At 42.0% G+C, this 16,120-nt stretch overlaps 2 protein-coding genes across 6 annotated transcripts in view; one reads left to right on the forward strand and one right to left on the reverse strand.

Moving 5' to 3' along the window:
- Nucleotides 1-969: 969 nt before the first annotated feature.
- On the reverse strand, nucleotides 970-13,414 carry LOC138946886 (3-hydroxyisobutyrate dehydrogenase, mitochondrial-like). Of its 5 annotated transcripts, none has more exons than XM_070318280.1 (9): nucleotides 13,307-13,414; nucleotides 9,531-9,610; nucleotides 9,090-9,245; nucleotides 7,600-7,792; nucleotides 5,580-5,701; nucleotides 4,027-4,160; nucleotides 3,455-3,531; nucleotides 2,909-3,065; nucleotides 970-2,539 (listed from the first exon to the last, which is right to left on the reverse strand). In XM_070318280.1, the coding sequence occupies exons 2-9, from the start codon at nucleotides 9,601-9,603 to the stop codon at nucleotides 2,381-2,383; spliced, it is 1,071 nt and encodes a 356-aa protein (XP_070174381.1). In that variant the 5' UTR covers nucleotides 9,604-9,610; nucleotides 13,307-13,414; the 3' UTR covers nucleotides 970-2,380. The 5 variants fall into 5 exon arrangements, with proteins under 5 accessions (XP_070174381.1, XP_070174382.1, XP_070174383.1 ...); XM_070318281.1 differs by having other exon boundaries at nucleotides 13,263-13,393; XM_070318282.1 differs by lacking the exon at nucleotides 13,307-13,414 and adding an exon at nucleotides 13,023-13,139.
- Nucleotides 13,415-13,476: 62 nt separating this feature from the next.
- LOC138946891 (ATP-dependent zinc metalloprotease YME1L-like) overlaps nucleotides 13,477-16,120 on the forward strand; it is a 53,710-nt gene continuing 51,066 nt past the window's right edge. The window contains exon 1 of the mRNA XM_070318285.1: nucleotides 13,477-13,642. Coding sequence (XP_070174386.1) covers nucleotides 13,604-13,642 — 39 coding nt within the window. The 5' untranslated portion in view covers nucleotides 13,477-13,603. The remainder of the gene's footprint in view (nucleotides 13,643-16,120) is intronic.

A 16,120-nucleotide genomic window follows, 5' to 3' on the forward strand; every position in this document is an offset into this window, starting at 1 on the left:
AACGTCTTCAAAAACACCTTTTTTAATTTTTGAAAACAGCTAAAAACTTCTTTTTAATGCTTGAACAATAAAGGAACAATTTGGAAGATGTGTTTGTGCGTGTGTGTTGGTGTTTGTGTTTGTGCGTGTGTGTTGGTGTTTGCCCGTGGAATGAACTGTGTGTGTGTGTGTGTGAGGTTGATGTGTGTGTCGTGAAAATTAACAAGCGATGGAGGGGAAAGGGGGAGTTGGCAATATATGTGTGTGAGTGTGTGTGTGCGATTCAATCGTATTTAAATAAGCTTTTAAAGGAACTTGTTTGTATCTAAATCTCTTACACTGTTTGCCAATTGCTACTTTGAAAACAGTTACAAACTTTCCTCTCACATTGCAAAGTGTTTATCTATCATTGATCATGCTGGATGACTCATTATCCTTCAGTAGTCATTTAATACAAGAAATTTCTCAGAGGTAGAAAAAACACCCCCGTCAAAGGGAAATAACCTTCTCAGTTGGTGGCAGTGACTGAGTGAGAATGGTTATTTCCCTTTGAGCATTAAGATGTCCATCTATAAGTCCTTGTATAATTTTAATCCACCAATAACTCCCTAACCGTGTGTTTGACTGGTCCCAATTTTTGTAAGGACCGTCTCAGGAATGTATAGAACCTGTTCACCAAGTTTGGTGACGATCAGTCCGTTCATTCTTGAGATCTATATGCGAACACAAACACACAAACACACAAACACATCGACCGAATCCTATACACACCCCTATACCGGGGGTGTAATGATACACAAATGCACACACATATATATGCACACACACACACACACACACACACACACACACACACACCAGTTTCCTAGGCAGAAATAGAGAAGGAGAAAGAAACCCAAACTGCAGACGGATGAAGGTTTTTGGCACACAAAAAAGACATACAGATAGAAAGACATATTCTTGCTTTCCTCAAAAACAAGATACCAAAACTTCTCCGGTCTACATAAACTTTAATTTTCAAGCACACATGATATTTCAAGCTACATACACACACAAGAATAATTATAATCATGGCCCCACAAAGACAACATCTCACATGATAACCATACATTTCAACCTTTCTACTCTATAGTGCTTTTAGTTATATATGCGCTATAGAAATCTCCTTAATAAATAAATTCCCAGAGCTTGCCAAACAGGCTAGAGCTGCCTTCATGTGCAGTTTACTAATAAATATGCAAAGATAGGAAACATCTGAAACTGTTACATTGACATAATTATTATGGTGGAATAACAGATGTCTGTACAATAAAAACTTGTCTATAATGCTGAGATTCATGAAACTATTGCAAAACGACATCAATCTAAATCCCAAAGAATTTCTAAAAATAAAAATATGAAAGAAAATAATAAAAAAAACGCTGTTGTCAAAAAATAAATCACACTGCACCTGTGAGCGCTTACCTCCCTTCCTTTGGTTGATGGACCCGCAACTGCTGACGATACAAAAGATCAAGACTATCCTCGTTGTTTGTACTCAATGTTTTCACTCACCACAATGAGAAATAAACACACACACACACATAATTAAGAATGATACATTTAGTTAGAAACATGATGTAACTTCATCTACATCGAATCTTGATAAATCATGTGTCTTAGTTTCATTCCTCAAAATAGGAATGTACGCACACATGCACACAAAACTTGAATTGTACATCAAATCCAAATATCTTAGTTTGTGTCTCAAAATTATTATTTGAAATTTAATCTCTTAAATCTCTTTAATTCTTGTCCTGCTACTAAAGAAAATGGAAGGCAGAGAAGTCTTTGCAAAATTAGAAAACACACTTACACGATCACTGATATAAATTATACACACACACACACACCTGTACAGACAGCTAAAGAACTGTCCTTCAAAAACAAATAATTATGTATTCCTGTGTGTGTAAACATAATTCCGCGAATTGAACACATACACACATTCACAAACATGTCAAAGCTGCATGTGCATCAAATTAGCATATTGCTTTGTCTCAACATTTTATTTCTGAAAGTTAATTAACCGCAACATGCGAACTGCAACTCATGATGTTAACGCATGCGCAATTAGCTCCGCTTGTTCGTGCGCGCTGGACTCGCTCGAACCAAACTTTGATAATGGAATTAACATGAGTTGCAGTACACAATGTCTCTTTTGAATCGAGAACATTGCTTCAACTTACAAGGTAAGTATTGCATGTTCTTTGTAAATCTTCTGTCTATTTCTTGAAGTCAACTTTGGGCTCACATTAGGACCGCCTTAAACACACACAGTCACAAACATTCTGCAGCTGCATGTGCATTAAATCACGATGTTATTTTGTCTCAAAACATCATTTATGAAAAAAAATTCTGTCTATTTCTTGTCCTGTTGTTTGAGGAATTGGAAGGCAGAGGAGAAGTCCTTGCCTGCGTAGCCACTGTTGGTCATCAAGCGGTACAGCTGATGCGACAGGGAGCCCAGGGGGGTAGGGGACTGCGTGGCAGTTGCTGCGTTCTGGGCAAGTCCTAGGTCCTGGACAAACAGTGAGGGAGAGAAAGATTAGATCAGAATCAGGGCACAGCATCCTAATATCTATCTAATATTTGGTAATTGTTTTGCGTCAAACTTCCAAGCTGAAATTCAATCCGATATTCCAGGCTTTGTCGCAGATTGCTTGACCAAAATGTCAATAAATCTGAATAAAAAGTTACAGTGCGGCCTGCAAAAAAGCCCGATATGACGGTCTCAAATCATTTATAAAAAAAATGAAAAACACATGCGGGGATATCATCTGGGAGAAGTTTGATGGAAAGTTTCCTGAAGAACGGTACGGTGTCCACATACACACACCACTACCCTGGTCTCAATTCCCGGTCTATGTTAAAACAATAAGCAGCTGACCTTTGTCATGAGAGCGGTGCCGAATCCGCCCTGGTAGTCATTGCTGGAGGGAACACCGTCCAACACGCCGGGCACCGGGTTGTACACCTCGCTCGACCAGCACCGCCCTGAACTCATGTTGAGGATCTTCGCCAGCAGCTTGGGGTCAAGGCCAAGTCTGCACAGATACATTACCATTCAACTCATAAGGTGAACCAGGGCTAGATCTAGGTTGGGGGGGGAGGGAAGGGGTAGATTCCTGTGTTCCAGAAGCTCCCCCTTTTTTTCTCACGGAGAGACCCAAAATACCCCTTTTAAATGCTAAATTTCTACCACATCCCTCCCCCCCCCCCCCCCTTTCTTTTTGTGATGACTCTTCCTCAGTGTTCAAGAAAATATAGGTGACAAATTATATGCAACAAATGAAATAATTAGTTTGATTTCAATTGCTCAATGTCAAAGTTAAACAACATTTTTACAAAAGGTCATTTAATAATGAAGTTAAGAATCAGTCAAGAATCTGCATGCATTTATTACTGCCTAATGGTTAAATAACAGAAATCTCACTTCATTCCCAGGTTCATGGTCTCGGCCGTTCCGATCATGGAGATTGCCAGCAGCATGTTGTTACAGATCTTAGCAGCCTGCACATTCACAAAGTATCATCACACTACACAAAGTATCATCACACTACACAAAGTATCATCACACTACACAAAGTATCATCACACTACACAAAGTATCATCACACTACACAAATGCACACACATTTTTCTCTCGGGAGTGGTACCACAGGAGCTATGCAGATGAAATGTATTTTGTGCAGTGGAACCCCCTTTTAAGACTTGGTAAATGTTATATTTACAAAAAAGTCATAAACTGAAACGGCACCAAGTATACATACATAACCTATATTAGGGCCAGCAGTTTTCCTACAAAGCGAACAAAGCCGGACATTTGGACCTATACAAATTGTCTGTCCATGGCAGGCCCTTGTCACCGTTTTGTCCTCTGAGGTCGGGGACAACACTGACGTTCCCTTCTATTTTCAAATACTGGGAATGGGTGGGTGCAGAAGAAGCCTGGCAGTGATGGTTGGGGTGGGGCTGAAGAAGCAAATCAGAACACAGTGACTGTACCTGTCCAGTTCCCACAGAGCCGCAATGGACAACGTTCTTCCCCATCTTGTCCAGAATTTCCTTGACCTTGCCAAAACTCTGGTCAGGCGAGCCCACCATGAAGGTCAAGCCTGCGTCGCGGGCAGCATTCACACCTGTTCAAACAACAAACACCTGTTCATACACCTGTTCAATCAACACCAGTCCTGTTCAAACATTTATAAACACGTACTGTTCAAATAACCCAAGGGAAGTAAGCGCTCTATTTGCATACGACATGTGTAATGGAGTAAGGGAGAGTTACACAGAACATTTCTCCTGGCACCTGAGACAATAATAAGCATTGAAATGAACAAGCGACCTGTTCAACCAACACCTGTTCAAACATTTATAAACACCTGTTCAAACATGAATCATAGTGTGCATCAGTTCAGCCTCTCTGAGGCTTTTTCGTGGGATATGTTGTGGTACATGTATTTAGATGATTAGATAAGACCATCCCTCGATCACTTCAGCAAATGCCACAACATACTGACTGCTGTTAGTGCAGTTAGAACTTTGTGATGAATTCATTCCACAGATTGACACTAGATTCATTCCACAGATTGACACTAGATTCATTCCACAGATTGACACTAGATTCATTCCACAGATTGACACTAGATTCATTCCACAGATTGACACTAGATACATTCCACAGATTGACACTAGATTCATTCCACAGATTGACACTAGATTCATTCCACAGATTGACACTAGATTCATTCCACAGAGTGACACTAGATTCATTCCACAGATTGACACTAGATTCATTCTACAGAGTGACACTAGATTCATTCCACAGATTGACACTAGATTCATGCCACAGATTGACACTATAGATTCATTCCACAGATTGACACTAGATTCATGCCACAGAGTGACACTAGATTCATTCCACAGATTGACACTAGATTCATTCCACAGATTGACACTAGATTCATTCCACAGATTGACACTAGATTCATTCCACAGATTGACACTAGATAGCGTCTTTTAAGAAACTGATTCATTCAAAAAACGTCGAACTCTGTACAGAAATCATGATTGTTGGTATGTGTACAAGAGGAGAGATGATCTTATCCAATGTAACAGCCTCTGGCCAGATCTGAGATGGTGAGCTGAATCGTTGTTAGCTTCTCTCTACTTGGGCCAAGTAGACTTCGTGAATCGTTGTTAGCTTCTCTCTACTTGGGCCAAGTAGACTTCGTGAATCGTTGTTAGCTTCTCTCTACTTGGGCCAAGTAGACTTCGTGAATCGTTGTTAGCTTCTCTCTAGTTGGGCCAAGTAGACTTCGTGAATCGTTGTTAGCTTCTCTCTACTTGGGCCAAGTAGACTTCGTGAATCGTTGTTAGCTTCTCTCTACTTGGGCCAAGTAGACTTCGTGAAGCTTTGGCAATGCATTTCATTTTTTGGTAAAAAGATTTTGCCAATTAAGTCTTCACCAAGTCGACTTCAGGCGAAATTTTAGGACGGCCTTAATGTACACAGGAAGGACTGTGCCCTAGATCTAAAAGAAGCACACAGTGCATACCTCCAGATACAGGTGCATCGACAAAGGTGGCGCCCACTTTGGTTGACTCCTCGGCCATCTGCTGAGACACTGAGGGGTCAATGGTACTGCTGTCAATCAGGAGACTGCCTTTCTGCACTGACCTGTACAACATGCACAATTAGTCAATTATGTTGGAAATAAATGTGAAACAAACAGCCCTATACTAGCTATTCTAACAAACAAGTCTGAACAAGCCTTCCAGATCTCACAATTACAATTAAAACGGCTCCCCCGCATGCACACACAAACCCTTACCCCATCACAAACACACACATACACTGACACACGCATGCACACATGCATGCACCCACGCATGCACACACACGCACACATGCACACACGTGCACACACAAACACACATGATCACACACATGCGCACACACACACACACACACACACACACACATGTACACACACACACACATGCAGAAAACAGAAAACATCCTTTGCGCAGTTTCATAATTCACAGCCATACGCAAACAAAAACAGATCAAATTGTAGAAAGCCTATCAACAAGTGTTCATTGCAGGTCCTCGCTTGTTTATCTGGTTCCTAAAGGGATTCTATATTGATCTGACTGTTTGGGGGGAGTTTCTGATGTATCTGAAGCAAGTGGGGAACCAGGCGGCGGCGGCGCGCTGTACCTTGATCTAGATGCACACGGCACGATTTGCTTGAAAACTCACAAGTATGCTAGTTAATCAAATCAAATCGCTGCTTCTCTCCGGCGCTGGAGATAAAAAGTAGTCTGGACAGCGCTGCCTGGCGGCTAGATCGGTTATCACCCTCTATGACGCAGCACCCTAGACCTTTCTGTTAAGACAGGATTTTTCAGGCAACAACTTTATCAGTCGCTGCATTAATTTTTATATCAAATAGCATTGCTCTAAACGGGTCTACGTTTTGATAATGGGAAGGGCCGTTGTGATACAAAGAAACAAGAAGAGCAAACGCTCGATCGAGTCACTTTCGCAGTTCTGAATATTATATGAGGCATCAGATGGACAGGAAGAAATTGCTATTCACAACACAATGAGTCACGTTCACATAAAATTTGAGCCCGGTCACTTTTATAGTTTCCGAGAAAAGCCCAACGTTAAGTTGTGTGTTGCCGAACAGAAAAGGCTAGTTATCTCCCTTGTTTTTCTGATAACGTTCGTAAAAGGCTACAGATGTAAATACTTTGATGTAAAGAATAATCCTACAAAGTTTCAATCACATCCGATGAACTTTGTCAAAGATATAAAATGTCTAATTTTTCCTTTGACGCTGACCTGTGACCTTGAAAAAGGTCAAAGGTCAACGAAACCATCGTTAAAGTGTAGAGGTCATTGGAGGTCACGACTAAACAAAATATGAGCCCGATCGCTTTGATAGTTTCCGAGAAAAGTAATGTCTAATTTTTCCTTTGACGCTGACCTGTGACCTTGAAAAAGGTCAAAGGTCAACGAAACCATCGTTAAAGTGTAGAGGTCATTGGAGGTCACGACTAAACAAAATATGAGCCCGATCGCTTTGATAGTTTCCGAGAAAAGTCCAACGTTAAGGTGGTGTCTACGGACGGCCGGCCGGACGGCCGGCCGGATGGCCGGCCGGACAGACTAACACTGACCGATTACATAGTCACTTTTTCTCAAGTGACTCAAAAACCCTTTTAGTTTCAACACTTCCCCCTTTTTAAGACCTTCATTTTTCAGATCTTCTGTTTTAATTCATTTTCTCCCAGGTATGGATATATCCGTACCCACTCATATGGCTCTATCTGACCAGGTTCAGATATATCCGCTCAGACTGTTAGCTTCAGTCGCTTCCTGTAATGTCCATCTAACGACTGCATTCCAGCGTGTTGATACACAGTTACTACAATTCTGAGTGACCTGCTGCAGCACAGCTGGTATCGGCTAAAAAAAGTTGGTCAACATACTAGGTGGGGTAGAAAGTGTTAACTGAGTAAAATGACCCTATTTTAAGACTCCCTCCTTTGTATATCAAAACTCACCCCAAAATGCCTGAAGACCCTGTGTAGACATCGAGTACATGCTGACTGGCTGGTAGCATGGTGATGATCAGGTTGGTCTGGGAAGCTACCTCTTGTGGCGAGGATGCTAATGTTGCACCTGTTAAGACAGAAGCGAGTTGTTCTAGCAGTACAGTGGACGCTACCTCTTGTGGCGAGGATGCTAATGTTGCACCTGTTAACACAGCAGAGAGTTGTTCTAGCAGTACAGTGGACGCTACCTCTTGTGGCAAGGATGCTCTCTCTCTCTCTCTCATCTATTACCCTCGATAATAAAGATTTTGTCTTGTCTTGTCTCTCTCTCTCTCTTTCTTTCTCTCTCTCTCTCTCTCTCTCTCTCTCTCTCTCTCTCTCTCTCTCTCTCTCTCTCTCTCTCTCTCTCTCTCTCTCTCTCTCTCTCTCTCTCATCTATTACCCTGGATAATAAAGATTTTGTCTTGTCTTGTCTCTCTCTCTCTCTCTCTGTGCATATATATGTCTGTGTGTGTGTGTGTGTGTATGTGTGTGTGTGTGTGTGTGTGTGTGTGTGTGTGTGTCAGACCTGTTTACCCCCATAAGTGTTTTGGAGTAATGCTCAGCCCTAAAAATAGTAATCCTGGCACAAAAATAGTAATCATCCAGCATTCGTCGCCAATTACAACGCACATGACAACTGTGTCTGCGAAACGCAATCATGCACATATATCCATCATTCACAAACAAAACACATCAGTCAGTTTTTGTAGTCATCATAATTTCAAAGAAGATCACATCAAAAGCACATGCATCACTGATTCTTTTTCTTTTGCTCGTAGTAGGCCTTTTTCAGTGTGTCATGCCTGTACTTGCGCTTGCCGAATGAGTGAGGGCGAGACTTCACCACTAGAAGTAGAAGGCTCTCCAGCGTCTCATCAGAGTGAGACAGACATGATTATGATCTCCGGTCAGTTTTGTGCTTTTTCACCCCATTTTGCCATTGAAAAAAACAATGCCAAACATAAGAATTAATATTAAAAAAAAAAATAAAAAAAATCGTAGTCTTGACACGGATAGCGGAATGGCGTATTTTTTGCAGAAAATCGTAATAAATTACGCCAAAATCGTAAGGGTAAACAGGTCTGGTATGTGTGTGTGTGTGTGTGTGTGTGTGTGTGTGTAGTATTGAGTGCGAACGTGATTGCAGGCATGCGGCGCGCGTGTGTGTGCGAGTCGATTTTTCTTTTCCTTTGTATTATATTGACATACATGTACATTTCAATGTTCTATTATGCATTATGTATTCGTATAGGTAATGTTGTAATTAGTAATACTGTATGATTGCGATTGGCAATTGTCCTTTTATTGTCTTTATTTTTATGTCTTAGTTTAGCAGGGACAGATTGTAAGACCAGACGTGAGCCTAAAATCTCCATCCTTGAGTAATAAAGTTTGTTCGTTCATTCGTTCGTTCGTTCGTTCGTTCTCTCTCTCTCTCTCTCAGCCTGACTACCAACCTTCCTTCTTGATTGCCTGCATGGAGTCTGGTACCGTGTCAAAGACAATGAGAGGGTGTCCATTCTTCATGAGGTTACGCGCCATGTGGCCCCCCATGTTACCCAAGCCAACAAAGCCGACTTTGGCGCTGCTGCTGGCATGTCTGTTGCTTGCTCCTGCACCATCATAAAATCATAAATAGGATACATCGATGAAGCAATAAAATAAAATAAAAAAGAGAAAGTTTGTTTTTATCATGTTCCCTGCAAAATCAAACACCAAGTGTTCTGTTTTTCCCCTGTTAAGGAAAACAAAGAAATAACAACTATCATTTCATGTCAAATGGTCGACCTTGGAGGTTATAACAATGTGTCAGCTCAAAATATTAAGCCTCAGAGACCAAAGAATGACGATGACGAGGCCTGAGAACAACATGTTGAAGCATTGCAAACTATACTCACCAAACTGCTGATTTCTACAAATCTGAGCAGCAAACACTTTGCTGTTCCTCGCCACAATATTCAGGGAAGACATTGTCCACCTGTTGATACAGATGACAGAGGAAATTGTAACATATATTGTAAAAGACAAATTCCGAAAATATAACTTTGTACATGTATAGGTTGTAAAAGAGTGGACGCCCTTGCTTTTTACTCCAACAAACATGTGAGGGTTCAATCACTAGCGAGAGGTGTGTCGAAAACACGTGGACAGGAGCATGTGTGAAGTTATTTGTCAGACGAAAAGCAAGGGCATTCACTCTTTCACAACCCATAACAAGAAGGGCAAAGCCCATACGACTCACATGCTTGACCTTGACCCTTGACCGACATCATACACTAAGAACTGCTTTACACATTTTTCCTACCAAAATACATGTGACCTTGACCCAAGGTCAAGGTCATCCAAGGTCATGTAACACAAAGCTGTTAATTCAAGACATAGGAAGTACAATGGTGCTTATTGGCTCTTTCTACCATGAGATATGGTCACTTTTAGTGGTTCACTACCTTATTTTGGTCACATTTCATAAGGGTCAAAGTGACCTTGACCTTGATCATATGTAACCAAATGTGTCTCATGATGAAAGCATAACATGTGCCCCACATAATTTTTAAGTTTGAAACAGTTATCTTCCATAGTTCAGGGTCAAGGTCACTTCAAAATATGTATACAATCCAACTTTAAAGGACCCTTGCGACCTTGACCTTGAAGCAAGGTCAACCAAACTGGTGTCCAAAGATAGGGCTTACATTGCCCTGTATAGCATACATAGCTAAGGTTGCCATTCTCGATAACTTCAGAGAAAATGCGAAAATGTGAAAAATGGTAGTTTTCAAGACAACAATTACGGCCCCTGTGACCTTGAACTTGAAGTGAGGTCAAGTTGCCGCACATGTTTTTTGAGATCTTGTAACCATACACCATCAGGCCACATCAGGTGTTGATAGACTTATATTAGTGTCCAAGAAATATCCAACGTTAAAGTTTTCCGGACGGAGGCCGGGACGGACGGACGACTCGGGTGAGTACATAGACTCACTTTTGCTTCGCATGTGAGTCAAAAACCCGACAGAGTCAAGTTAATCAGTTATTCCCTAAATTCCTGAAAGTCCAACAAATGGTGCACTAGCCTTTGGATAGTGATGCTGAAAATGTATTTGACAGAGAGCAATTGAACTTTACAAGCCAAACCAACAATTTGTTTCAGCAACTTTACTCATATTTGGCGAGTAGATGAACATTTCTACTCGCCAGTTACATGTTTCTACTCGCCATGGTGAGTAAAATACTTGCCACTTTCAGGCCTGTATTACTTCTGAATGTTTTCATTTGTTAATGAATAATAAACGTTCCATTATTAAAATAATTTTTCTTGTGTTGCAACTCAGTCAAAGTAGGCCTAGAAAAGCGGGCGGGGATGTAGCTCAGTCGGTAGCGCGCTGGATTTGTATTCAGTTGGCCACTGTCAGCGTGAGTTCGTCCACACGTTCGGCGAGAGATTTATTTCTCAGAGTCAACTTTGTGTGCAGACTCTCCTCGGTGTCCGAACACCCCCGTGTGTACACGCAAGCACAAGACCAAGTGCGCCTGAAACAGATCCTGTAATCCATGTCAGATTTCGGTGGGTTATAGAAACACGAAAATACCCAGCATGCTTTCCCCGAAAACGGCGTATGGCTGCCTTAATGGCGGGGTAAAAACGGTCATACACGTAAAATTCCACGAACGCAGAAGAAGAAGAAGAAGAAGAAGAAGAAGTAGGCCTAGAAAAGCAGCAAAAAATGCATTTGCAGAGGAAATCGGCTGAAGAAAACATGCATACACTGAGGATGAAAGTGGCTTGTTCATTTCAATGCTTGTTATTCTCTCAAGTGCCAGGAGAAAGCTTCTGTACAACTCTCGCTAACTCCATTACACATGACATGTCGTATGCATAAAGAGCGATTACTTCCCTTTGGTTATTAGACATTATAAGATGTTTGGTGGCTTGTTGACCAAACATCGTTTTTGTCATCATTTTGGTTGTGCAACAATCAATCAATCAATCAATGAGTCTTATATCGCGCATATTCCGTGGGTACAGTTCTAGGCGCTCTGCAGTGATGCCGTGTGAGATGAAATTTTATACGGCCAGTAGATTGCAGCCATTTCGGCGCATATTTACCTTTCACGGCCTATTATTCCAAGTCACACGGGTATAGGTAGACAATTATTAACTGTGCCTAAGCAATTTTGCCAGGAAAGACCCTTTTGTCAATCGTGGGATCTTTAACGTGCACACCCAATGTAGTGTACACGGGGGGAGGTTCGGACACCGAAGAGAGTCTGCACACAAAGTTGACTCTGTGAAATAAATTTCCGCCGAACCTGGGATTGAACTCACGCTGACAGCGGCCAACTGAATACAAATCCAGCGCGCTACCAACTGAGCTATATCCCCGCCCCAACAAAATGCACAATAACCCACAGGGAGACGAATTTTTAGAATCCAACTCCAGGCCACAAAGCATCGTCACAGTAGCTCGAGATAACACCGTAAACACGTCAACCTTGTATGTGACGTCAAACATAGCTTCTTGACGCTTTTCTTCCAGTCTGAAAATGTACAGAGCTGCGATCATACGTGTGAGTTCAGTAAGTGTTGAGCATATTTCTTTTCTTTTTAAGTGTTTATGACTTTTCGTTGTGGATTTTGCGATTACAGAGATAAGTTGCAAATTGACCATGAGTCGCCGCGGTAATTATCAACATTGATTGGGTCTTTGAGAGTGAATGCTTACAATCGTTGTCCTCGGAAACACAAATCCAAAGCCGCGATGGTTCCACACATCAAACAATCAGCCTGATTGGGTTTTACTTTGACAATCCACGTTTCACCTGAAAGCTCAAACCCATTCACCACCTCGATTTATTGCCTGGGGAACATGAGATTTATTTCCCAGGTGCTGGTGAATGAAAACTCGTGAAAATGATGACAAACATGTATACACTGGCCTAGCTTCTGCTGCTTGCACTTTTGCTTCTACATGCAGGGGCGGATCAGTTGCTTTGTAAGGGGGGGTGCACTTTGAATCGAAAGTGAATGTGATGGGCGCGAAGCGCCCGAATTTGCAAGGGGGGTCCGGGGGCATGCCCCCCCGGAAAATGTTTTGGCCCAAAGAAGCAAAATGGTGCCATCTGGTGCCATTTGAACTTAGAAATGGTCATAGAATCAGCTTTCCAATTTTTTTTTGGCTGGAGGGGGGGTGCCCCCCTGGACATGTATCTTTACCACTCGTCTGTTCAAAATGAGGGTAAAACCTGGTGCTTCATGGTAGGTCTGATCTTATTCTTAGCCATTTGAAGGAAAGATTACAGAAATAAAACCATTGCAAATACATCACGATTTCATGAACAAAATAAACAATTAACATGCTGAGTCGGCCGCAAAGTCAACCAGTCGTCATTACCAGCCAAGGAGCTAAAACCGCACAATACAGAATGTAACAAATTGCTTGCTCAAAATGCTGCCAAGCGTGAAAAACGCAGGTTGACCTCAGTGCCAGTGGGTCAAACTAAATGGGCCGTGTCCTTTTGGACCTCTCCAAGCCAATCAAAACGCGAGAACACAAGCGAAAGTGAACACACCATTGCTTGCGAATAACCCGCTAGTTGAAAGAAAACACTCTACATATCATCAATACGCTCACTTGTCTGTAAAAAGTTATCCAAATAACTGCAAAACAAGAATTACCTGCTGTCAATTGGAGTTGTACACACAGGTACGTTCGAAGAAGTAGATCAGTGGAAAAGTGCAAACCAGGGGAGGTTACTGCTAAATACAGTCGTTGCATTCTCTCCCTTGTAGAAAGTGAGCGAACATTCTATTGGGCAATTGGTATTTTGCTGGCAAATCAACGACGGCGTACTAGCGGCAGCTTGGGTTGTGGGAAGTCGTCGTCTACCCGAATGTCGATGCGGAGGTTTACGTAAAATACAACATCAAACAGCCAAGTTATTTGCGTAAAAAGTCGACTGTGTCCCACATACAATGGCCTCCGTCTTAGCACACAATACGATTCAGCCACAGGTAAGAAATGATGTGAAATTGACCATTTTTACTCCAAAAGCGTTGTAAACTTCATGACTTTCTCAAAAGATAGCCCGTGTGCTCCATCGACCTTATGTTTTCTGATGAAATTGCGTTGTGTTTATTTCGTCAAATATTTGGAATGCCGAAGGGTTCTGTTGTTCAAGTAGATTTGTTTGTTTGGAGATTTTTTTTTGCTTTCGATTCTATCGAACGTCTTTCAATATTTCATTAAACGGTTCTGTTGTTCTAATTTTGGATTCGGCTCTCTCAGTCAGTGTGAGTGTGTGGAGAAAAGTCTATAATATGGTGAATCCTCTGATTTTATCAGTCTTAATCAGTGTAGATATGTAGAGTAGCTGCTTACCATATAGCTGTCTTTTTACATGCTGTTGTTGTTGCATTTTAAATCCCTCAAGAGAAAATGCATGCGTTGGTCTTGAGTTTCCCGTTGTACTTGTAATGTATGAAAGCAACGTACATGACCTGGGGGGAAAACGTGTTACATATATGTTAGGCGCGTTTGATCGATCTGCGCGATCGCGCGATCGCGCTGCGCGTTTGATCGATGCAAAGAATAGGCTACAAAGAATACAAGAATCGTTAAAACGCGCAGCTCTTATACTTGCGCATTTGGACGATCTGTCACAAAGTAAGTCCCTACCACACACACACATCGCACGCCGGAAGTGAAAAGTTTCAAATACAGGAATGTTCCGAAATATACCCCAACAACGTTTTTGATTTGTTTGCTGTCAGGCCTCTCAATCTTTCAAACAGTCTCTCTCTCTCTCTCTCTCTCTCTCTCTCTCTCTCTCTCTCTCTCTCTCTCTCTCTCTCTCTCTCTCTCTCTCTCTCTCTCTCTCTCTCTCTCTCTCTCTCTCTCTCTCTCTCTCTCTCTCTTATGATCTTATTCTTATATTACTATTACAGGGATCGCGTTTACCGGTAATTTCCGGTATTTTACCGGTTAAGATTCGCCAATACCGGAAAAAAAGTGGATGTCGGTCAGACGTACCGATTGTTATTTGGTTTGACCGGTAAAATAAAAAGTAGTAATTACAAAAATCGTTTGTCAGCACGAGAGAGAGAGAGAGAGAGAGAGAGAGAGAGAGAGAGAGAGAGAGATTTGGATGGCTTGTTGTGACAGCGCTACAATGTTGCGATTATGTCTCCATTGATGACACTTGATGTCAAGGTGTCAAACATGACGTCAAAAATCAGACATCATACTTTTCGCGCCATTTCTTTCGGTTCCCAGTCCATCGTAAAATCTTTCAGTTTATGTTATAAGGGACGGCGTCTAACTATAGCCGACATAGCATCATACCGGGAAATCACGTACTCACACCAGCTTAGATCTTTGTCTACATACAGTTGATTATTGTGAGGCGAGGCGAGTCGATTGCGATGAAGAAGCAACGATCTTTACTGTCTTTTCTACCCCCAAGAGGTGAGATAAGGCCTTTGAATGAAGGAACTGAAAGTGAAAGTACTTCACGGCCTAGTACATCTGCAGAGCCCGAGTCTCAAGCGGCGGCAAAGAAACCAACATCGGCATCTTCCACTGTCAAACGATTTCAGGAAAAATGGTGCAAAGAGTTTCTGTGGTTGCGGACAGAGGGGGAGGGGGAGAACTTTCTCATGTTTTGTGAAGACTGCAAAAAAACACGTCAAAAAAATGGTTACACAAGAGGTTGTCGAAATTTTCAACATTCATCTCTCGAAGACCATTCAAAATCGCTAAGTCATAGAAATGCTGTTGGCTCTGCGCGTGAAAACTTTTTGACAAAGACTAGGCGAAAGTGAAACTGTAACAGTAAGTAACTAGTGAGTAAGTCTTCCAGTTGCGTGATTACTATTTGCTTTCCTATTTTATTTCGGAAGTCTCTCTCTCTCTCTCTCTCTCTCTCTCTCTCTCTCTCTCTCTCTCTCTCTCTCTCTCACAGCGGCTGCTGATGTGTCACTGTCAAGTTGTGCGACAGTTGCTTTGAAGGGGGGGGGGGGGGGGGGGGGGGGGGGGGGGGGGGGGGGGGGGGGAACGTCCGCATATCACTGACATTGATTTAATGTATTGTAAGTCATTGTTTGTCTTTTACTGGTTGCCTTGGGAAGCTTACCGATTTTCGTGAGAGCCTTGTAGCCAGCTCATGACGTCATACCGGTTTGAAAAATACCTAGCGCGATCACTGTATTATTGCGTGTGTCTGCGTTTCATCATAAAAAGTTTGTTCCTATGTATTCCCATTTCGATTATAACCATTTTGCTTAGATCAGGACTAGCTGGAAGAAAGGTCCTACGGACCTAATGCTATCTTTCCTGTAATAAAGTTCTATGTTTCAATGTTTCTCTCTCTCTCTCTCTCAGTCTCTCAGTCTCTCTCTCTCTCTCTCTCTCTCTCTCTCTCTCTCTCTCTCTGTCTCTCTCTTAGTCTCTCTCTCTCTCTCTGTCTCTCTCTCTTAGTCTCTCTCTCTCCC

Source organism: Littorina saxatilis, linkage group LG14 (assembly GCF_037325665.1).
Source record: "Littorina saxatilis isolate snail1 linkage group LG14, US_GU_Lsax_2.0, whole genome shotgun sequence".
Lineage (NCBI taxonomy): Eukaryota > Metazoa > Mollusca > Gastropoda > Littorinimorpha > Littorinidae > Littorina > Littorina saxatilis.